This window comes from Populus alba, chromosome 1 (assembly GCF_005239225.2).
Source record: "Populus alba chromosome 1, ASM523922v2, whole genome shotgun sequence".
Taxonomy (NCBI): domain Eukaryota; kingdom Viridiplantae; phylum Streptophyta; class Magnoliopsida; order Malpighiales; family Salicaceae; genus Populus; species Populus alba.
Genome location: NC_133284.1, coordinates 10,558,327 through 10,572,918, shown reverse-complemented (window position 1 = coordinate 10,572,918; position 14,592 = coordinate 10,558,327). Strand labels below are relative to the sequence as shown.

The 14,592-nt window shown below is 32.3% G+C and overlaps 2 protein-coding genes across 2 annotated transcripts; one reads left to right on the top strand and one right to left on the bottom strand.

The window, feature by feature from the left end:
- The first annotated feature begins 2,326 nt into the window (after window positions 1–2,326).
- Window positions 2,327–4,749, top strand: LOC118036053 (ATP-dependent Clp protease ATP-binding subunit CLPT2, chloroplastic). Its single transcript, XM_035041745.2, has 5 exons — window positions 2,327–2,649; window positions 2,740–2,781; window positions 2,884–2,993; window positions 3,104–3,283; window positions 4,346–4,749. Exons 1-5 carry the CDS (start codon window positions 2,423–2,425, stop codon window positions 4,504–4,506), a joined length of 720 nt encoding a protein of 239 aa, XP_034897636.1. The 5' UTR covers window positions 2,327–2,422; the 3' UTR covers window positions 4,507–4,749.
- Window positions 4,750–4,820: 71 nt separating this feature from the next.
- On the bottom strand, window positions 4,821–6,737 carry LOC118036052 (protein DETOXIFICATION 56). Its single transcript, XM_035041744.2, has one exon. It carries the CDS (start codon window positions 6,622–6,624, stop codon window positions 5,098–5,100), a length of 1,527 nt encoding a protein of 508 aa, XP_034897635.1. The 5' UTR covers window positions 6,625–6,737; the 3' UTR covers window positions 4,821–5,097.
- Window positions 6,738–14,592: the final 7,855 nt, after the last annotated feature.

The window sequence follows — 14,592 nt, the reverse complement described above, 5'->3', positions numbered from 1 at the left end:
TTAAATGACAGAACAATACCTTAAAAAAGAAGCGAATCCAGGTCAAGCGTGGGTCTGGCTTGCGCGCGTCTAGCCCACTACTGATAGGCCAAGAGTTAAGATTGACCTTTTGCTATAATTTTTTTTTTTTTTTTTAACTTTTGTTTTAACACTGAACAGATTTTACCAAACTCCTTTTTTTTTTTTTTTTTTTTTTTTTTTTTTTAATTTTTAGATGTTTCTTGAATATTATTATAAATTTTTATTTAAATTTTATAAATTTTATTTTAGTTATTATGTATATAATATCAAAATAATAATACTAATAATAAATTGTTAATGGAAATTTGATTCAAATTGTTATTTTATTCTTAAAATTTTTAATTAGATTTTCAATATAATTTTATCATTTTATGACTTTTTAAACTTTCAATTACATATAAAATATATAATTATTATTTTGATTTTTTTTATTGGTGTAATAATCATAGGATGTTTTTGTTTTCTGAATACAATTTCAATGAAAAACTTTATATTCACTGAGATAAATAAAAGATGTATTTTTAGATTTAGTAATAATTTTGATATCCATATTTTTTTTTAACATTTAAATAAATTTTGGTTCTTGTAGTGTAACGTAGGTGTTCCTATGTCATATTTTAATAATATTTAGATATTTGAAATTATTAAATACTTTTTTAAGGTATTGTTCTATCATTTAAAAATTCTTGAGACTCGTCATTTTTACTGACACGTAGATCAAGTGTTTTTATTCATATGGTTTATTGTAAAAATGTAATTATACTGCAAACTAAAAAAAAACAGGGTAAACGCAGCTGCTTTATTGTTCATGCCCCTCTTTTTTTTTTTTAAATAATATTCTAACATTTAATTGATTCTTTATTGTGTGAATGTTTATTTTTTTTTATTATATAATTAAGTAAAAAGTAATTTTAAAAATTAAAATTAAAAAACTCATTGATGTCTAAGACTTGAATTGTGGGTTTAATAAATTAAATCGTGAACTTCAGACCGATCTAATACATCATCTTTTTAATATTAAAAAAAATTATTTTCTTGATTTTTTTTATGAACAATGAAGCAAGTCGCCCTTGTTTCCCCCCATTTTGTCTTTTTTTTTTTTATAGTTTGGTTCTTATTTATTTATAATATATCGGCATTTAGTTTGTGTTTGATTTTATAAAAATCTATTTTTGTTATCATTTAACTAAGTAAAAAAATAGTTTAAACACATTTATTAGATCTAATAAAGTCCATGACTCAAGTCGCGAGTTTAATAGGTTAAGTCACGGAACTCGAGTTGATCTAATATATTTTCATATTAATATTAAAAAAAAGATGCATTTCTATATTTTTTAAAAAAAATTAAATCATGTTTTTATGCGTTATCCAAATTAGATTTAGATCTATCAAATTCTCCCGGTCACATTAAGACAACTCATAATAGTTAAATTGAAACTCTCAGTTAGATAGGGGATCATTTTTTTTTCTTTTCTTACAATCATTTTTTTTTGGGTTTAATTGAAAGTCTAGCTAGACAGGGGTACATTGAACCAAATTTAATAACAATGCTAAAGAGATTTCCATGGGGTCTCAATATTTTTTTACGTTCGAATTGTTTTTGAATCCTATTTAGAGTGTAGTGCAGGCTTTATTGTCCTGATTTTTTTCCTTGTCTCATTTTGGCCTTTTTTTTTTTCTTTAGTATCGTTTTATTTTACATTTATTTTATATTTTTTTATAATATTTTGACACTTGATTAGTGCTTAATTTTAAAAGTATCTATTTTTGTTATTATATAATTAAGTAAAAAATAGAATTTTTAAATCTAATAAAATTAATGTCCTGGATTGCGGGTTTAGCAGGTTAAACAACGAAGCCCTAATAAATTTAACATGTCGCTGTTTTAATATTATAAATATTATATTGATTTTTTAAAAAGAAACCATGTTTTTTATCGGTCATTTGGGTTATCTTTTAACTCATCAAGTTGATTAAATCACGTTAGAACAATTTTACATAATTTAATAAATATATATGCTAGGCAAGAAGGTTAGAAAAAAAAATTAAAATTAACTTGCTAGGATGGGTTTAGAAACAACATCAAATAATTTTATTCTACATGAATATTTTTTATGCTTAAATTTTTTTTATCCAACTAAACTAGTAAAATCTAAATATGCATTTATTGTTTTTTAAAATGCCAACAATGTTTTTTCTTAGTAGAATTGGGCCCCAATTTGGGTAAGTCGGGGCGAAAAGCCTCCAGGTTTGTCCAACTTAATTGCAGTCTCAAATGTAGACGACGTCGTCGAAGTACATGACCTTTTTTCCTCCTATCCACCCTCTATCTTCTGAAGTCCAAAAAAACAGATACAGAGAGTTTGAGAAATAGGTAGGGCGTGTGTTTGTCTTTCAGAAAATGGCAGCAATTTGTTTCACAAAGCTTCCAAATCCATCATCGACAACAGCCCAACAAGCGCTCAATCGTCAACGGCACCACCACATAACACAACCCCATTCTCTAATAGTACCTCCTCACTCTCTTAATCCCTTCACTTCATCACCATTTTCACGCAAAATCTTAACCACCCGCTTGTCCACCCACCTCCCCATCTCCGCCACTGTCCTCTCCAGCCTCCCTACTGCGTATTTTTTCCATTTAATTCCTCTCTCTCCTTTTTCGTTTTCTTTTCTTTAATATTTAGTCGACTAAATTGCAATTTCAGGTTTTTTCAGGAAGCCAGAGAGATTTGGTTCTTCCGGTGAGAAAGTTCCCAAGTGAGTCTATGAATTAATGAATGAATATATTTTAGTTAGTGGGTTTGCTGGGATTAAGGTAAATTTGATGTTTTCTTTTTGTTGGTGTGAGTGGAAATATAGGTGGTCATGGAAGGCTATAAAGGCATATACTATGGCTGAATTGGAAGCCAGGAAGCTCAAGTTTGCAACTACTGGCACCGAGGCTCTTCTTTTGGGTATCTTGATTGAAGGTGCTTTTTTTTTTTTTATAAATATTTTCTTATTCATTTGCATCGTTAATTTTGAGCCACTAGCCACTTGCTGTTTTGCTGTTATATTAATGTTCTTCTTTGAATCATAGGGACTAGTGTAGCTGCGAAATACCTGTGGGCAAATGGAATCACTGTTTTCAAAGTACGTGAAGAAACTATCAAGGTACTTGGCAAGGCTGACATGTACTATTTCCCTCCTGAGAGGCCTCCCTTGACTGATGATGCTAAAAAGGTCCTCGATTGGGCTCTTGATCATAAACTAAAATCTGGTAAGTCCTGATAATTTGCTCTGTTTTTGGTTGGTTTTTGTTCAATATGAAATATTATATCAATGAATGTCTTTTCAATGCAATCCTTAGTTTTTGTAGGATGCCATGTAAACTCAGTTGCTAGTATAAAGAACATGCAAACAAAATTTCTCTGAAGGGTGCGCTTATTAGCCAAGCTAATGAATTAGTGAGAACTAGTATCTGAAATTTGTGATCCACATGCTGTTATCACACTTGTATCATGTGTGATTGACTGTTGCCCGTGTTCGTTGATTTGATGACATCCTTAAAAGTAGTGGCTTGTAAACTTCATGGTTAACAAATCTAATTTATGGTTTCTGCCTTTTTAGGGCCCTAGTTTTGCAAGTCTTTATATTTGAGATCTCCAATGCAACCTTCCTAATACCATTGCCCAAGACTTCACCGAGACTCATGATGTTTTCAGCAGCTGCCAAAGATATTTTGTAGTATGTTTATGGTGCTGAAAGAAAAGTGATGTCATGCACAAATGTGTGAATTGTCTTTGTACCAATATTTTGCTGTTTGGTTGCCCCTTCTACAAGTTCTGGATTTTTACCTTTGAGTTTGACTATCTTGTAATATGCTAAGAAACTAGAAAATCTATATGATTCTCTAATCGCAACAAATACATGGCTTTTGTTATTAGAATCCGCTCATCTAACACCCCTTTATATCTTTGTAGGTTTGGGATGTTATATGGATTTCTTCCCTGTTACATATAATCAATATACTATTTTACATTTATTCTTGAGTGCAGTTCTTCCTATATTGGAAGAACTGCACTGTTCTGAAAAATATTCACATTCTCCGAGTTCCTGGTTGAGCTCCATTATACCTACATGGCTTTGTCTTTTTGCTTGTCCAAATTTTAGTTCTTGGCTGATGTAACAAAGCATGTTGTTGGTGTGTGTTTTATTTCCTGCTTTTTCTTGAATGAAACTTTGCTGGGAACTATTATCCAAAATAGAGGGAGACAAATAGCTGTTGCACCATGCAGAAAGCTTTTAATTTTTTTTCATCGATGTATCTTTGAATTTACAGGTGATAGTGGTGGGGAAGTTACAACAAGTGATATGCTTCTAGGCATTTGGTCAGAAGTGGAATGCCCCGGCCACAAGATACTGGCTGTCCTTGGCTTTAATGATGAGAAAGCTAAAGAACTGGAGGCTTCAAGTTCTGGACCTGGGTTTATAGATGATTGATACCTTCAATGTTCATGATGTCCATCGATGCAATTTTTGTAACTGGACATGGCAGTTTGAGCCTTTTGACTGAAATTGAAAACCCCATCATTTATGGATGCACAAAAGAGTCGTTTCAGTAACTAACAAAAGTTGGCATCTTATCCTTAGTGAGCTTTGTAAGTTGTTTTTTGCCCAGATATGTTTATTGAACGTTGGAAACAAGGAGTTCTTTTGTATTGAATCTTGTATATGTTCGACTTCCATCTTTTGCTTCAGAAACCTTTCTTACGACCCATTCATGATTTGATGAAACTATCTGAAGACAGAATCGTAAATGGCTGGCCATATAAGAACTGAAGCTACCAGGAATTGAAATTTGGAGTGATTCATGAACAGTGAATTGATGAAATGATGCCTTTGAATTACCGAAAGGCTTGAAAATGGATAGGAATCCCGAATTTTTAAAAGTTCCATTAGGGAGTTGTCTCAAATGAGTTTGGTTTTGCTGTAATTTTTCCTTAGAGAGTTGTGTCATGCCTTTTCGATTATACCAGGAAGTCCAGCATTTATGGGAGTGTTCGAAACGAGACAACCGTTTTCTGGTCATTCTCATGCTTCATCACCATCAACTGTTTCCGTGGTTCGGTGATTCACGCGTTCTTTAACGTCCACTTCTTGCACGTCACAGGACGCCAGTTTTTGTGCCTTTTCAGCTTCTACTTCCCAATCAATCCTCACAACAAATACTACCAACAAAATCAAGCACGCGACCACTCCAATCAAGAAACCTACCAGCAACCCACCGAGCCCTAGTGCTGCTTTGAAGGCTAAGAGTACTGCCACTGGTAAGGCTAGGAAGTAGAACCCACCAAGATTGGCATACATGCCCAACCATGGCCGAGCTGTTCCCCGGACGATGCCTCCACAAACTGCTAAAGGAAAATTTACTACTTCAATCAAAGCCATTAGCAACATCATCTTCTTTACACCTTTTATGATTCCCTGATCATGGCTAAACAGAGACCCCCAAACACCCCGGACTCCTACCATCACCAAGGCACCAATGCAACCTGAAATGGTGCTTGCTCCTAGAGACACATATGCTGACCGGTAAGCACGACCTGCTTGATTTGCACCAAGCTCATTCGACACACGAGTGGAAGCACAAGTTGCTAGTGATAGCATCACAGAGAAAAGCAAGTAGTCAAAGTTTAGCACAATTGCTATCACCCCAACTGCTTGCTTGGCATTTGGGAGTCGTCCGGTAAGCAAGATCAAGATCTCCCAGCACCACCATTCAAGGCAGGTGGTAAGGCAACATGGTGCACAAAGTTTTAGCAACCTGAGCCAGTCATGAACGCCCTGGTCTAACCACCCTCCCCCCTTCCAATTCCCTCCCTTCCTGTTTTCCATCGTCAACACGTATGAAGCAAGTAAAATCACGACCATAAGATCGGTTATCCATATTGCCATAGACACCCCTTCAAGACCCTTGGCTTTTGCAAGTAAGATGTTGATCGGGATGTGAAAAGCTAGGCCCAAAGCTGAGCTAAACATTATAGGAACTGTTACACCTTGTGAGCTCAAGTAGACTTTAAGAGGACATAACAAACAGGTGATTATTAAGTCAGGGAAGAGATAGAAAAGGTAGTTCTTTGCAGCACGCGAAATGTCTTCTTGTTGGCCACAATGGATTAGAATTTTGTCCACATTAAGCCACAAGAAAGATATAGGCAGGGTTGCTAATAGCAACAAGAATGTTACCATGAGGAGGGTCTTGTGTAGCAGCATGAAATTCTTAGCCCCATGAGCTTGACCACAGAGAGGTTCCATGGCAGCGGACAGCCCATTCAAGACAGAAAAGCCAGTGACGTTAGCAAAAGTGAACCCGAGAGTGCCGCTAACCAACTGGAGCTCTCCAAGCCTGCCTAAAAAAACAGTTGTGATGGCTGTTTTGGAAAACCATGTCAAATTCATTGCCAACAAGGGCAGAGTTATACCTCGTTGTGTTTTTATTTCCTGAAAAATCATTTGCATAAGATTTGCCGGCCATATTCGGGTGGTTAGTGAAGATATTGGTGGAGGTTGAGAGGTTTTGCCAATAGGGCTCTCTTCAGATTTTGATGGTGGAGACATGATGGTTGGGCAAAATGGATTGTTGGGCTTATACCAAATATATAATTTCCTTGACGAGAGAAGTAGTTTTGTGCTCTTTAAATAAGATGGATAGATATTTTCTTAGTGCGTGGTTTTCGTGAGGCTTCTGGTGTCTAAAGGAGGAACAAGAGGAAGCTTTTTCTTAGTGGTGGATTCTTAGTAGTGTGTGATGAGACTGCAAAGCCAAATCATGCTTACAGATTTCCTTTCAGACATGTAAGATAACGTTTTCAAATTAAGAGGATTGCTGACTGCGCTTGCACTGTGTAACTGCCACATGAATTCCCTCCTAAGCTAGCTGACAAAAACAATTTAGTAACTGGTAAGCAAGTTGGTTTTACTTGCCAATCATGCCTTAAAAACTAGGATATGTTCATCAAGCTTTTTAATTAGAACTGTGATCGACGGTAATTTTGACTCGAGACCTACTCCTCCTGCCTTGTATAAAGTGATATTGAGATCGTTTTCATATCTAAATTTAACCCATAAGATGTTAATGGATATTTTTCTTTATTTTTCTAGTTACTTTAAGATTTCTTTCTTAGTTAGGTTTTAGAATTTTATTTGGTTTAGGTTTCATATCTAAATTGAGATCGTTTTCATATCTATATTTAGCCCATAAGATGTTGATGTTCTTATTTAAACATTATTATGTTATTTTCTCAGTAGAGATTCCATATTATTTAGAATTTACAAAACAAATTTTCTCTACAATTTGAGTTGTAACATAGGGCTTGACAAATCCTGATTTTCCATCTTTTGCTATGTGTCACAAAATATCATTGTGTATGATGTGTTTTGGTCCTAGTTAGGGAGAACTTCTCGCGGAAAAAAATATATTCCTATATGTCCATACTACTTAACAAAGAAACTAAAAATGTTTGGGCTTTTATTATGCAATCCACATTTATCCTCTCACAATTTACTATTCATGATACTGTTTAACATGGAAGTTTTAGTTCTAGATCCCTCCAGTTTTGATCCATTTTGTTTTGATCATCAAAACTTTCTTTCTTATCAATTAAGTCCTTACATGTTTTTTTTTTTTTTTCATTTTTATTCAATTGTTTAATTCTTTTCATCTATTATCATCGTGTATCCGTGATGTCGAGGTGTATTCTAAGGTTAAATGACATGTAAATTATACATGATAAAAATTATGGTTGTAGAAATTAAAATTGAAAGGGCATAGACCAAAATTGATATTGGTAAAGATTTAACAACCTTTTCCCATGTTAACTGTGCAAAAATCTACACTTTAGTCCTTTAATTTGTAAACGTTTAAAATTTGATCCTTTCTATTTTTTTATTTTGTTTTTAAACTTCATTTATTTTATGTTTAAGTCCTTGAAATGTATGAAACTTCATTTATTTTATGTTTAAGTCCTTGAAATGTATAATAGTAGCGAGAGAATACATGTGATATTCAAAAGAGAAAAAAGCTTTTAGTTAGCTGAATTATGGCCACCAATAACTTTTATTTTGTGTCATTGGATTCAACTTTGAGAGATGAACTCAATGGAGGAGATTTTCACATTTAATGATATAAAAAAAAAATAGATTAGAGCTTAGAAAGTTATTTTCTTAACTTTATTTGATTTTAAGTTCTTAGAACAATTAAAATGTGTTTTATTACTAGAGATGAGGATATAGAGGTCCATGAGATTTTTTTTTAAAGTTTTCTAGTTATTTTTATTTTAGGCATACAAGGGTTGTTCACCCTTTAAAATAAAAAGATGTGTAGGCATGTGGGCCAAGCAAATAGGTCTATTCTTCCAGCCCATACATGTCTAGCCCTTCAATTCTTTTTATCTCATTATTTTTTTTTCTTTTAGTATTTTATAATTACATCAAACAATAACTAAATTTATTTTAATGATGTTTAAATAATTATCCAATTAGTTTTAACTAATATTAACAATTATATTTTGAATAAATATATATGAACCTAACATGCATGATTTTCTAAATGCAAATGAAATGAATATTTTTTTTTTAAATTTTAAATTTTATCAAGTTTTTATTATTATTATTATTATATTTTTTTAAATACATTCGCACCACTCATTGATTTTTTTTTTTATTAAAACTTTTTTTTAAGATTATGATTGGTTTTTGTTTAAAAAACTATACTTATGATTAAAAAATATATTAAAAAGGAGCACATTATTAAACGAAAGAGGTTTTGACTAAAGATATATTTTTGTATCCTTCTTTTAAATTATTAAGTTTTTATATTGATTTTAATTACTTGCAGTTTCTATACAATAAACAACATAGATAAAACAAAGTTAAAAAATACATTAATAGCAAAAAGACGATTTACACTAATAACTACATTTCTTTCTACATCGTTTAAACTATTCATTTTCTTACAAAATTCATTTTTATTGCTATATATTTTAATAAAAAAATTAAAAAAAACATCCTATATCATAAAATCAAATATCTTTATCTTTTAGCTCTTTGCTTTAGTCTTTGATTAGTGTTGACATCTTTTTTATATGATTTATTGATTCATATGATTTTCAATTTATTTTATTGAAGATACACATCGACTCTTTAATTTTCAATTAAAATTTTTTATGATATTAAAAAAAAAGATTCAAAATGTATACACATTTATTTTTTGTATTAAAATGAATTAAAATTTTAACTAATTTGTGCTAAAACAAATGGTAGATATTCAAAATCCGAATGGGTAAGTTAAAAAAAGAGAGTGAATTTAATTAAAAGGTTTGAGAAATAATGTTGTGGTCCTTAGTGACATTTCAAGTTGGGGTGGCTAAATAGGTTGCAAGGTTTTGAATTACGACAAATCAAAGTTTAATTAGTTGGGTCTTAGGTTGTTTTCTAGAGGTTACCAGTTCAAGTCTTATAAACCTTAGGACCACTAGAGGCTTATATGATCGTTAATTTCAGGGCCTGTAAGATTAGTCGAGGTGCGCGTAAGCTGGCCTGAACATCCACATTAATAATAATAATAAAAAAACTTTATGGGCAACCATATCTAAGGCATTTCTTTCTATTACTTAAAAGGCACTAACAATTTTGTATTTTATATTCAATCGTTTTCTTTTACCAAGAGCATCCAACTCTTGTCTGTTTTTAGATATAAAATAAGTCTCGCATGCTGTTGCTAACTGATGAATTTTTAAAAAATTCAAGTAGTTTAGGAGTGAAGTTTATATCTTGAATAATTGGTTAATTTTTTTAGTTTTATAAATCTATTTTATTTTTTTCAAGTTAAGGTGGTTGGTATTTGATACCTACAAAAAAGTTTTTTTAAGAAATTTGAAGACTCTCTGATAGTTAAGCCTGTGATTTTTTGACAGAAAAATGTGATAATATTATAGGTAAATACTTTAGAACCTTTTGTTTAAAGAATTCATGATCTATATATAGCCTACAAGTCTTTTTATTAAGACGAGAGGCAAAAATGTAATTTTGCATTGATAGTTAAAGAGAGAAAATATCATTGACATAAGTATTAATATAGATGGAAATATAGCAAGTTTTTAAAAAAAATTTACACACTATCTCTTACACAACATTAATATCAATAAAAATATAATGGGTTTTTGCAGGATTTTTATACACAGAGTAAAATTTAAAATGTAGCTATACTAAAAAAATAGATTCATCCCATCTGCTATTGATTCTGCTGCTACCAGATCTGTCGTGCGAATCCTAACCTTTGTTCTGCCCCCGGCTCCTCCTTCTTTGATTATCCCACAACTACTAGCCTCTGCACCAATGCTTTATTCCTCTTCCATTCTGACATCAGGTTCTTTGCCATCCTCTGCACCAACGTTTTATTCATCTCCTCAGTCTGCTAGTGAGTTCCTAACTGCTCCTTTTGTTGCTGATTTACATCCTTCTACTCCTAGTTCTCACATCAATTCTGTGGTTCCTTTATCCCACACACAACATGTTATTTCCTTGAAACAATCTCGTAACAACTACTCGTATTGAAGGATGCAGATGAAACCGTATCTCATAGGCCAAGCTGGTGTTTTCTCCTTTGTTGATGGTTCTCTACCATTCCCTCCCTCTCATATTATATCATCATGTTTGGTTGTTCCTGACCCCAATCCAACATTTATGTCCAGGAAACAACAAGACCATCTGATTATAAGTGCTCTTTTGTCCTCTTTGTTTACTTAACTCTTATACTTGGTTGTCAACTGCCACACCTCGTCTTTTATATGGTAGACTCTTGAGTAAGTTTTTGCATTTCCATCGAATTCTAACATTATGCATCTCCACGAGTCTTTCCAAGACCTAAGACTGTGTGATGACACGATCAATGTCTATTTACAGAAGGCCAAAATTGCACTGGAGGACTTCAATCTCTATATCTTTAGGGGTCTCCGTGGAGAATTCAAAGATTTGGTTACTAGCCTCTCCACCAAAGTTGAGCCTCTTACTTACATTGAATTGCATAGCTATCTACTCACTCATGAATATCTTCACAAGGGTTCTCTTGCCGGCACCACTATTACAGTACCCCTGCTGCCTACCTCGTCCAGCACCTTTTCAGCTTTCTTTGTTCAGCGTTAGCATTTGTCTCATGGATCATCAGCAGTGTATTTCCTAGCAGCAGTGTATTTACTATAACACTAAGCAACTAAGACAGGAACTTCTCCTAAAATATGGCAACAAATAAAATGGCCAAAGCAGAAGCAACTCACGTGTACCCTCGTGTTAACAGGTGACCAATACCCACTTCCTCATTTGAGAGAGTAAGTTGTTCAATAGTAGTATTATTGTGGCTAACTCAAGGGAAGGCCTCGTAACAGCTTCTAATTAGCTAGTAATAGTTCAAACTCATTCACACTAATGGTGACGGAAAAATAACGTCAATTCGAGATGTGAATTAGTGATCGTTTGGGGCACAAAAAAATTAATGTGCAGCCATGAAAGACGCTGAGAAATTGATTAGAGACTTGGATTCAAATGGGGATAGATATGTTGACTTTGTTGACTTGGATGAATTTATGGAAGCTATAATTGAATGTGGCATCAAGGAAGGTGAACTTATGGATGCTTTTCTTATATTTGACATTGATAAGAATGGATTTATATCAGCCAAGGAGCTGCAAAGGTACTAACTGGCCTAGCTAGGTTACAAGGGATGCAACCTTGAAGAATATTTTCCGATAATAAAAAGAGTTGACAAAGATGGAAATGGGCTTGAAGATTTCCAAGACTTCAAATCAATGATTGAAACAATCATTGTTTTGCTGCAAAATTTTTCTGGTGGATTCAGAGGTGCATCTACCTTGTGCTTGGTGGTACAGTACAATACCGAAAAAATAGAGGAGCACTACAAAATAAATCAAAAGCAGAAAATGGAAGATTAATTTTTGGTATTATAATAACTCTTGTATTAGATTTTTTTTAATAAGTATTTAAAAAATATATTTAGCTGTAGTTTAAAAAAATAATTTTTTTAAAATATATGTTTGATTAAAATTAATGAAAAATAAATTTTTATATTTAAAATAAATAAAAATCAAGTCTTCATGAATAAAAAACAAAACAGGATATTTTAACTTATACAAAACTAAAATTTAAAACGCAATTATATATATTAGATAAAGTAAAAAAAAAACAATACCCATTTCATTAATTAAATGATTTTTTATCAATGTCCAAAGTCATCCCGTCCAACAACAATATAGCATTCAAATCTCCTTCAGTTACTTTTACCTGTCCTCTATCAACTTGCCCTATGAATAATGAAAAATGGGTTGCAAAAACTGAAGTAATGTTATCTATTTCAAATCACTCAAATCATCCTCAATGAGTTGATATTATTCGCAAACTCATTTCAGATGAATATTCTTGGACGAGTGAGTTACTCATTGGATTATTCTGAAACGGAAATGGGAAAAACAAAGAAAAAGAAAGAAAGGAAAAAAAAAGGAAAAAAAAGAAGGAGAAATCGAATTTGTCCTAAAGATCCTGATTCCCATTGGGCCCATTGGCTGCAGAGTGCAAACTTGGTGATCTTGTTAAAGAGACAAGATCTTTGTTGGGTTAGGAAGAAAATTGGTCTGCCCCACTACATCTTGATTATCTCTCCAGAGAACAAAAACAACTGTGATATTTGCTTACAGTATTGTTATCGTTATCATATTATAAACCACAACTGCACATTCCTGTATTTCTTGAAATAATGTTTTGACTTTTAGCGTTTGTCACCGTCGTTGTATAACTTGAGATCCGTTTGGTTAGATGTTGGAAAAAAGAAAGAAAAACTCATAATTTTATTACGATGAAGATCCTATACATGCGAGCTCAAAGTTAAGGAATCCATGTATGTACATATCGGTTTAGATAATTCCTTTCATCATATACAGTGACTACCTACTTTCCAAATTCTGAACTTTGGTTTGACACCACTAGAAAAACGAATTACACCAACTGAATATTCCGTCAATAGAAAAATCGTTTATTTATAGGTAAAATCTTTCTGATAGATTTATCAATAAAACCATATTATCAATTAGAGTCGTGTCAGTAATCTCATTTTCATTAATAATTTCATCGTTGATTTAATCACCAACAGTTAGGCCGATATAATATTATTATTGATGATAAAAATATACAATGACTAATTTCTGATGATATATTGATCAATAAATATTAATAATAGACTTTTAATAGATAATCCGTTGGTAACATATCACATCTTTATGACAGATACCCGACATAATCATCAACAATCATTTTCTATTGGTGATTTTGTAGGTCTATATCAAAACACTTAGCAACTCTATGTAATTCTTTAAGGAAAATTGAGATGTTGTACTGACAGGGTTTTATACCCGTTGATGATTCTGTTGGTGGTGTACTAATTTTTTTTTTAATACTATCAAAACAATTTGATATTAAACAACATTAAACAATAGATTTAACTTGAAGAATACATTTGATATTATTAATTTAATTGTAAAAATCAATTACAATGTTTATAGATATTGCTAAATGCTAACACAATCATTGATGGACAACAATATCATTAGAGAATTACAGAGAGTTCGAGAGGAATTCAAGAATTTTTATTCTCTAATGGTTTTACCGATGGAAGATAAAATTATTGAATAATTACATAATTTTTTTTGAAGAATTTAGAGGATTGGATTCATTGACGGATATATTGATAGATGAAAAATCATTAGTGGTTTTGAAGGTTTCTATAAGAGTTTATAAATTTTTTAAATGATTGATGGAGTCACCGATGGTTTCAAAATTTCTATCGGTGACTCATCATTCCTGTGTTGACATGGTTTGTTATTGATGGATTCACTGGCATAAATTTTCATTGGTGATTTTAAACCTAGATATGTCAAGGCAATTCCTAGTTTTCCTCCATTTCCTCTCTTACCTCTAAATCCCCCCTCGCTCTTTAACAATAATCATCACTAGCACTCTCTCTCCTCCAGTAAAAACACTACAGCCCGACCATATATCCCGGGCTATAGTTATAGAGATACAATAAACTCGATTCATATTAGGTCCACAAGTTTTTCCAGCATCTGAACACAACTCTAGATTATATTCTGGATAGGTTAAAGGGTTCTCCATGTGTTTGGTATGCATGCCAGTGTTATATTGTTCCTACACAATAATGTATAAAAGGTTTAAAACTTGAGATACAATAAATACCTCAACTTGTCTCTCCACTAACTATTATATCCTTTTTTGTTTATCCTCCCTCTGTATATGTGTTTCCATATATAATTCAATCAAAGTTGGCTCGTGCCCAAGATGTGTAACCTACAAAATAAATCCTAGTTAAACATTATCATAAATAATAATAATTATTTTAAGAAAAAGTACTTCAAATTAAAATAGGCTCTCATACTAGGTGCTTTACATGGTTAGTACAAGGAAGCAACCTGTTCGTATACTTGTTAATGGAACCATGAGTCTCTT

Bases quoted from the DNA above. Each gene is read 5' to 3' on its own strand.
- LOC118036053 (XM_035041745.2), top strand. From the start codon at position 2,423: ATGGCAGCAATTTGTTTCACAAAGCTTCCAAATCCATCATCGACAACA. The intron at 2,650-2,739 runs GTATTTTTTCCA...AGGTTTTTTCAG, and splicing joins CTCTCCAGCCTCCCTACTGC to GAAGCCAGAGAGATTTGGTT. The intron at 2,994-3,103 runs GTGCTTTTTTTT...TTTGAATCATAG, and splicing joins TTTGGGTATCTTGATTGAAG to GGACTAGTGTAGCTGCGAAA.
- LOC118036052 (XM_035041744.2), bottom strand. From the start codon at position 6,624: ATGTCTCCACCATCAAAATCTGAAGAGAGCCCTATTGGCAAAACCTCT.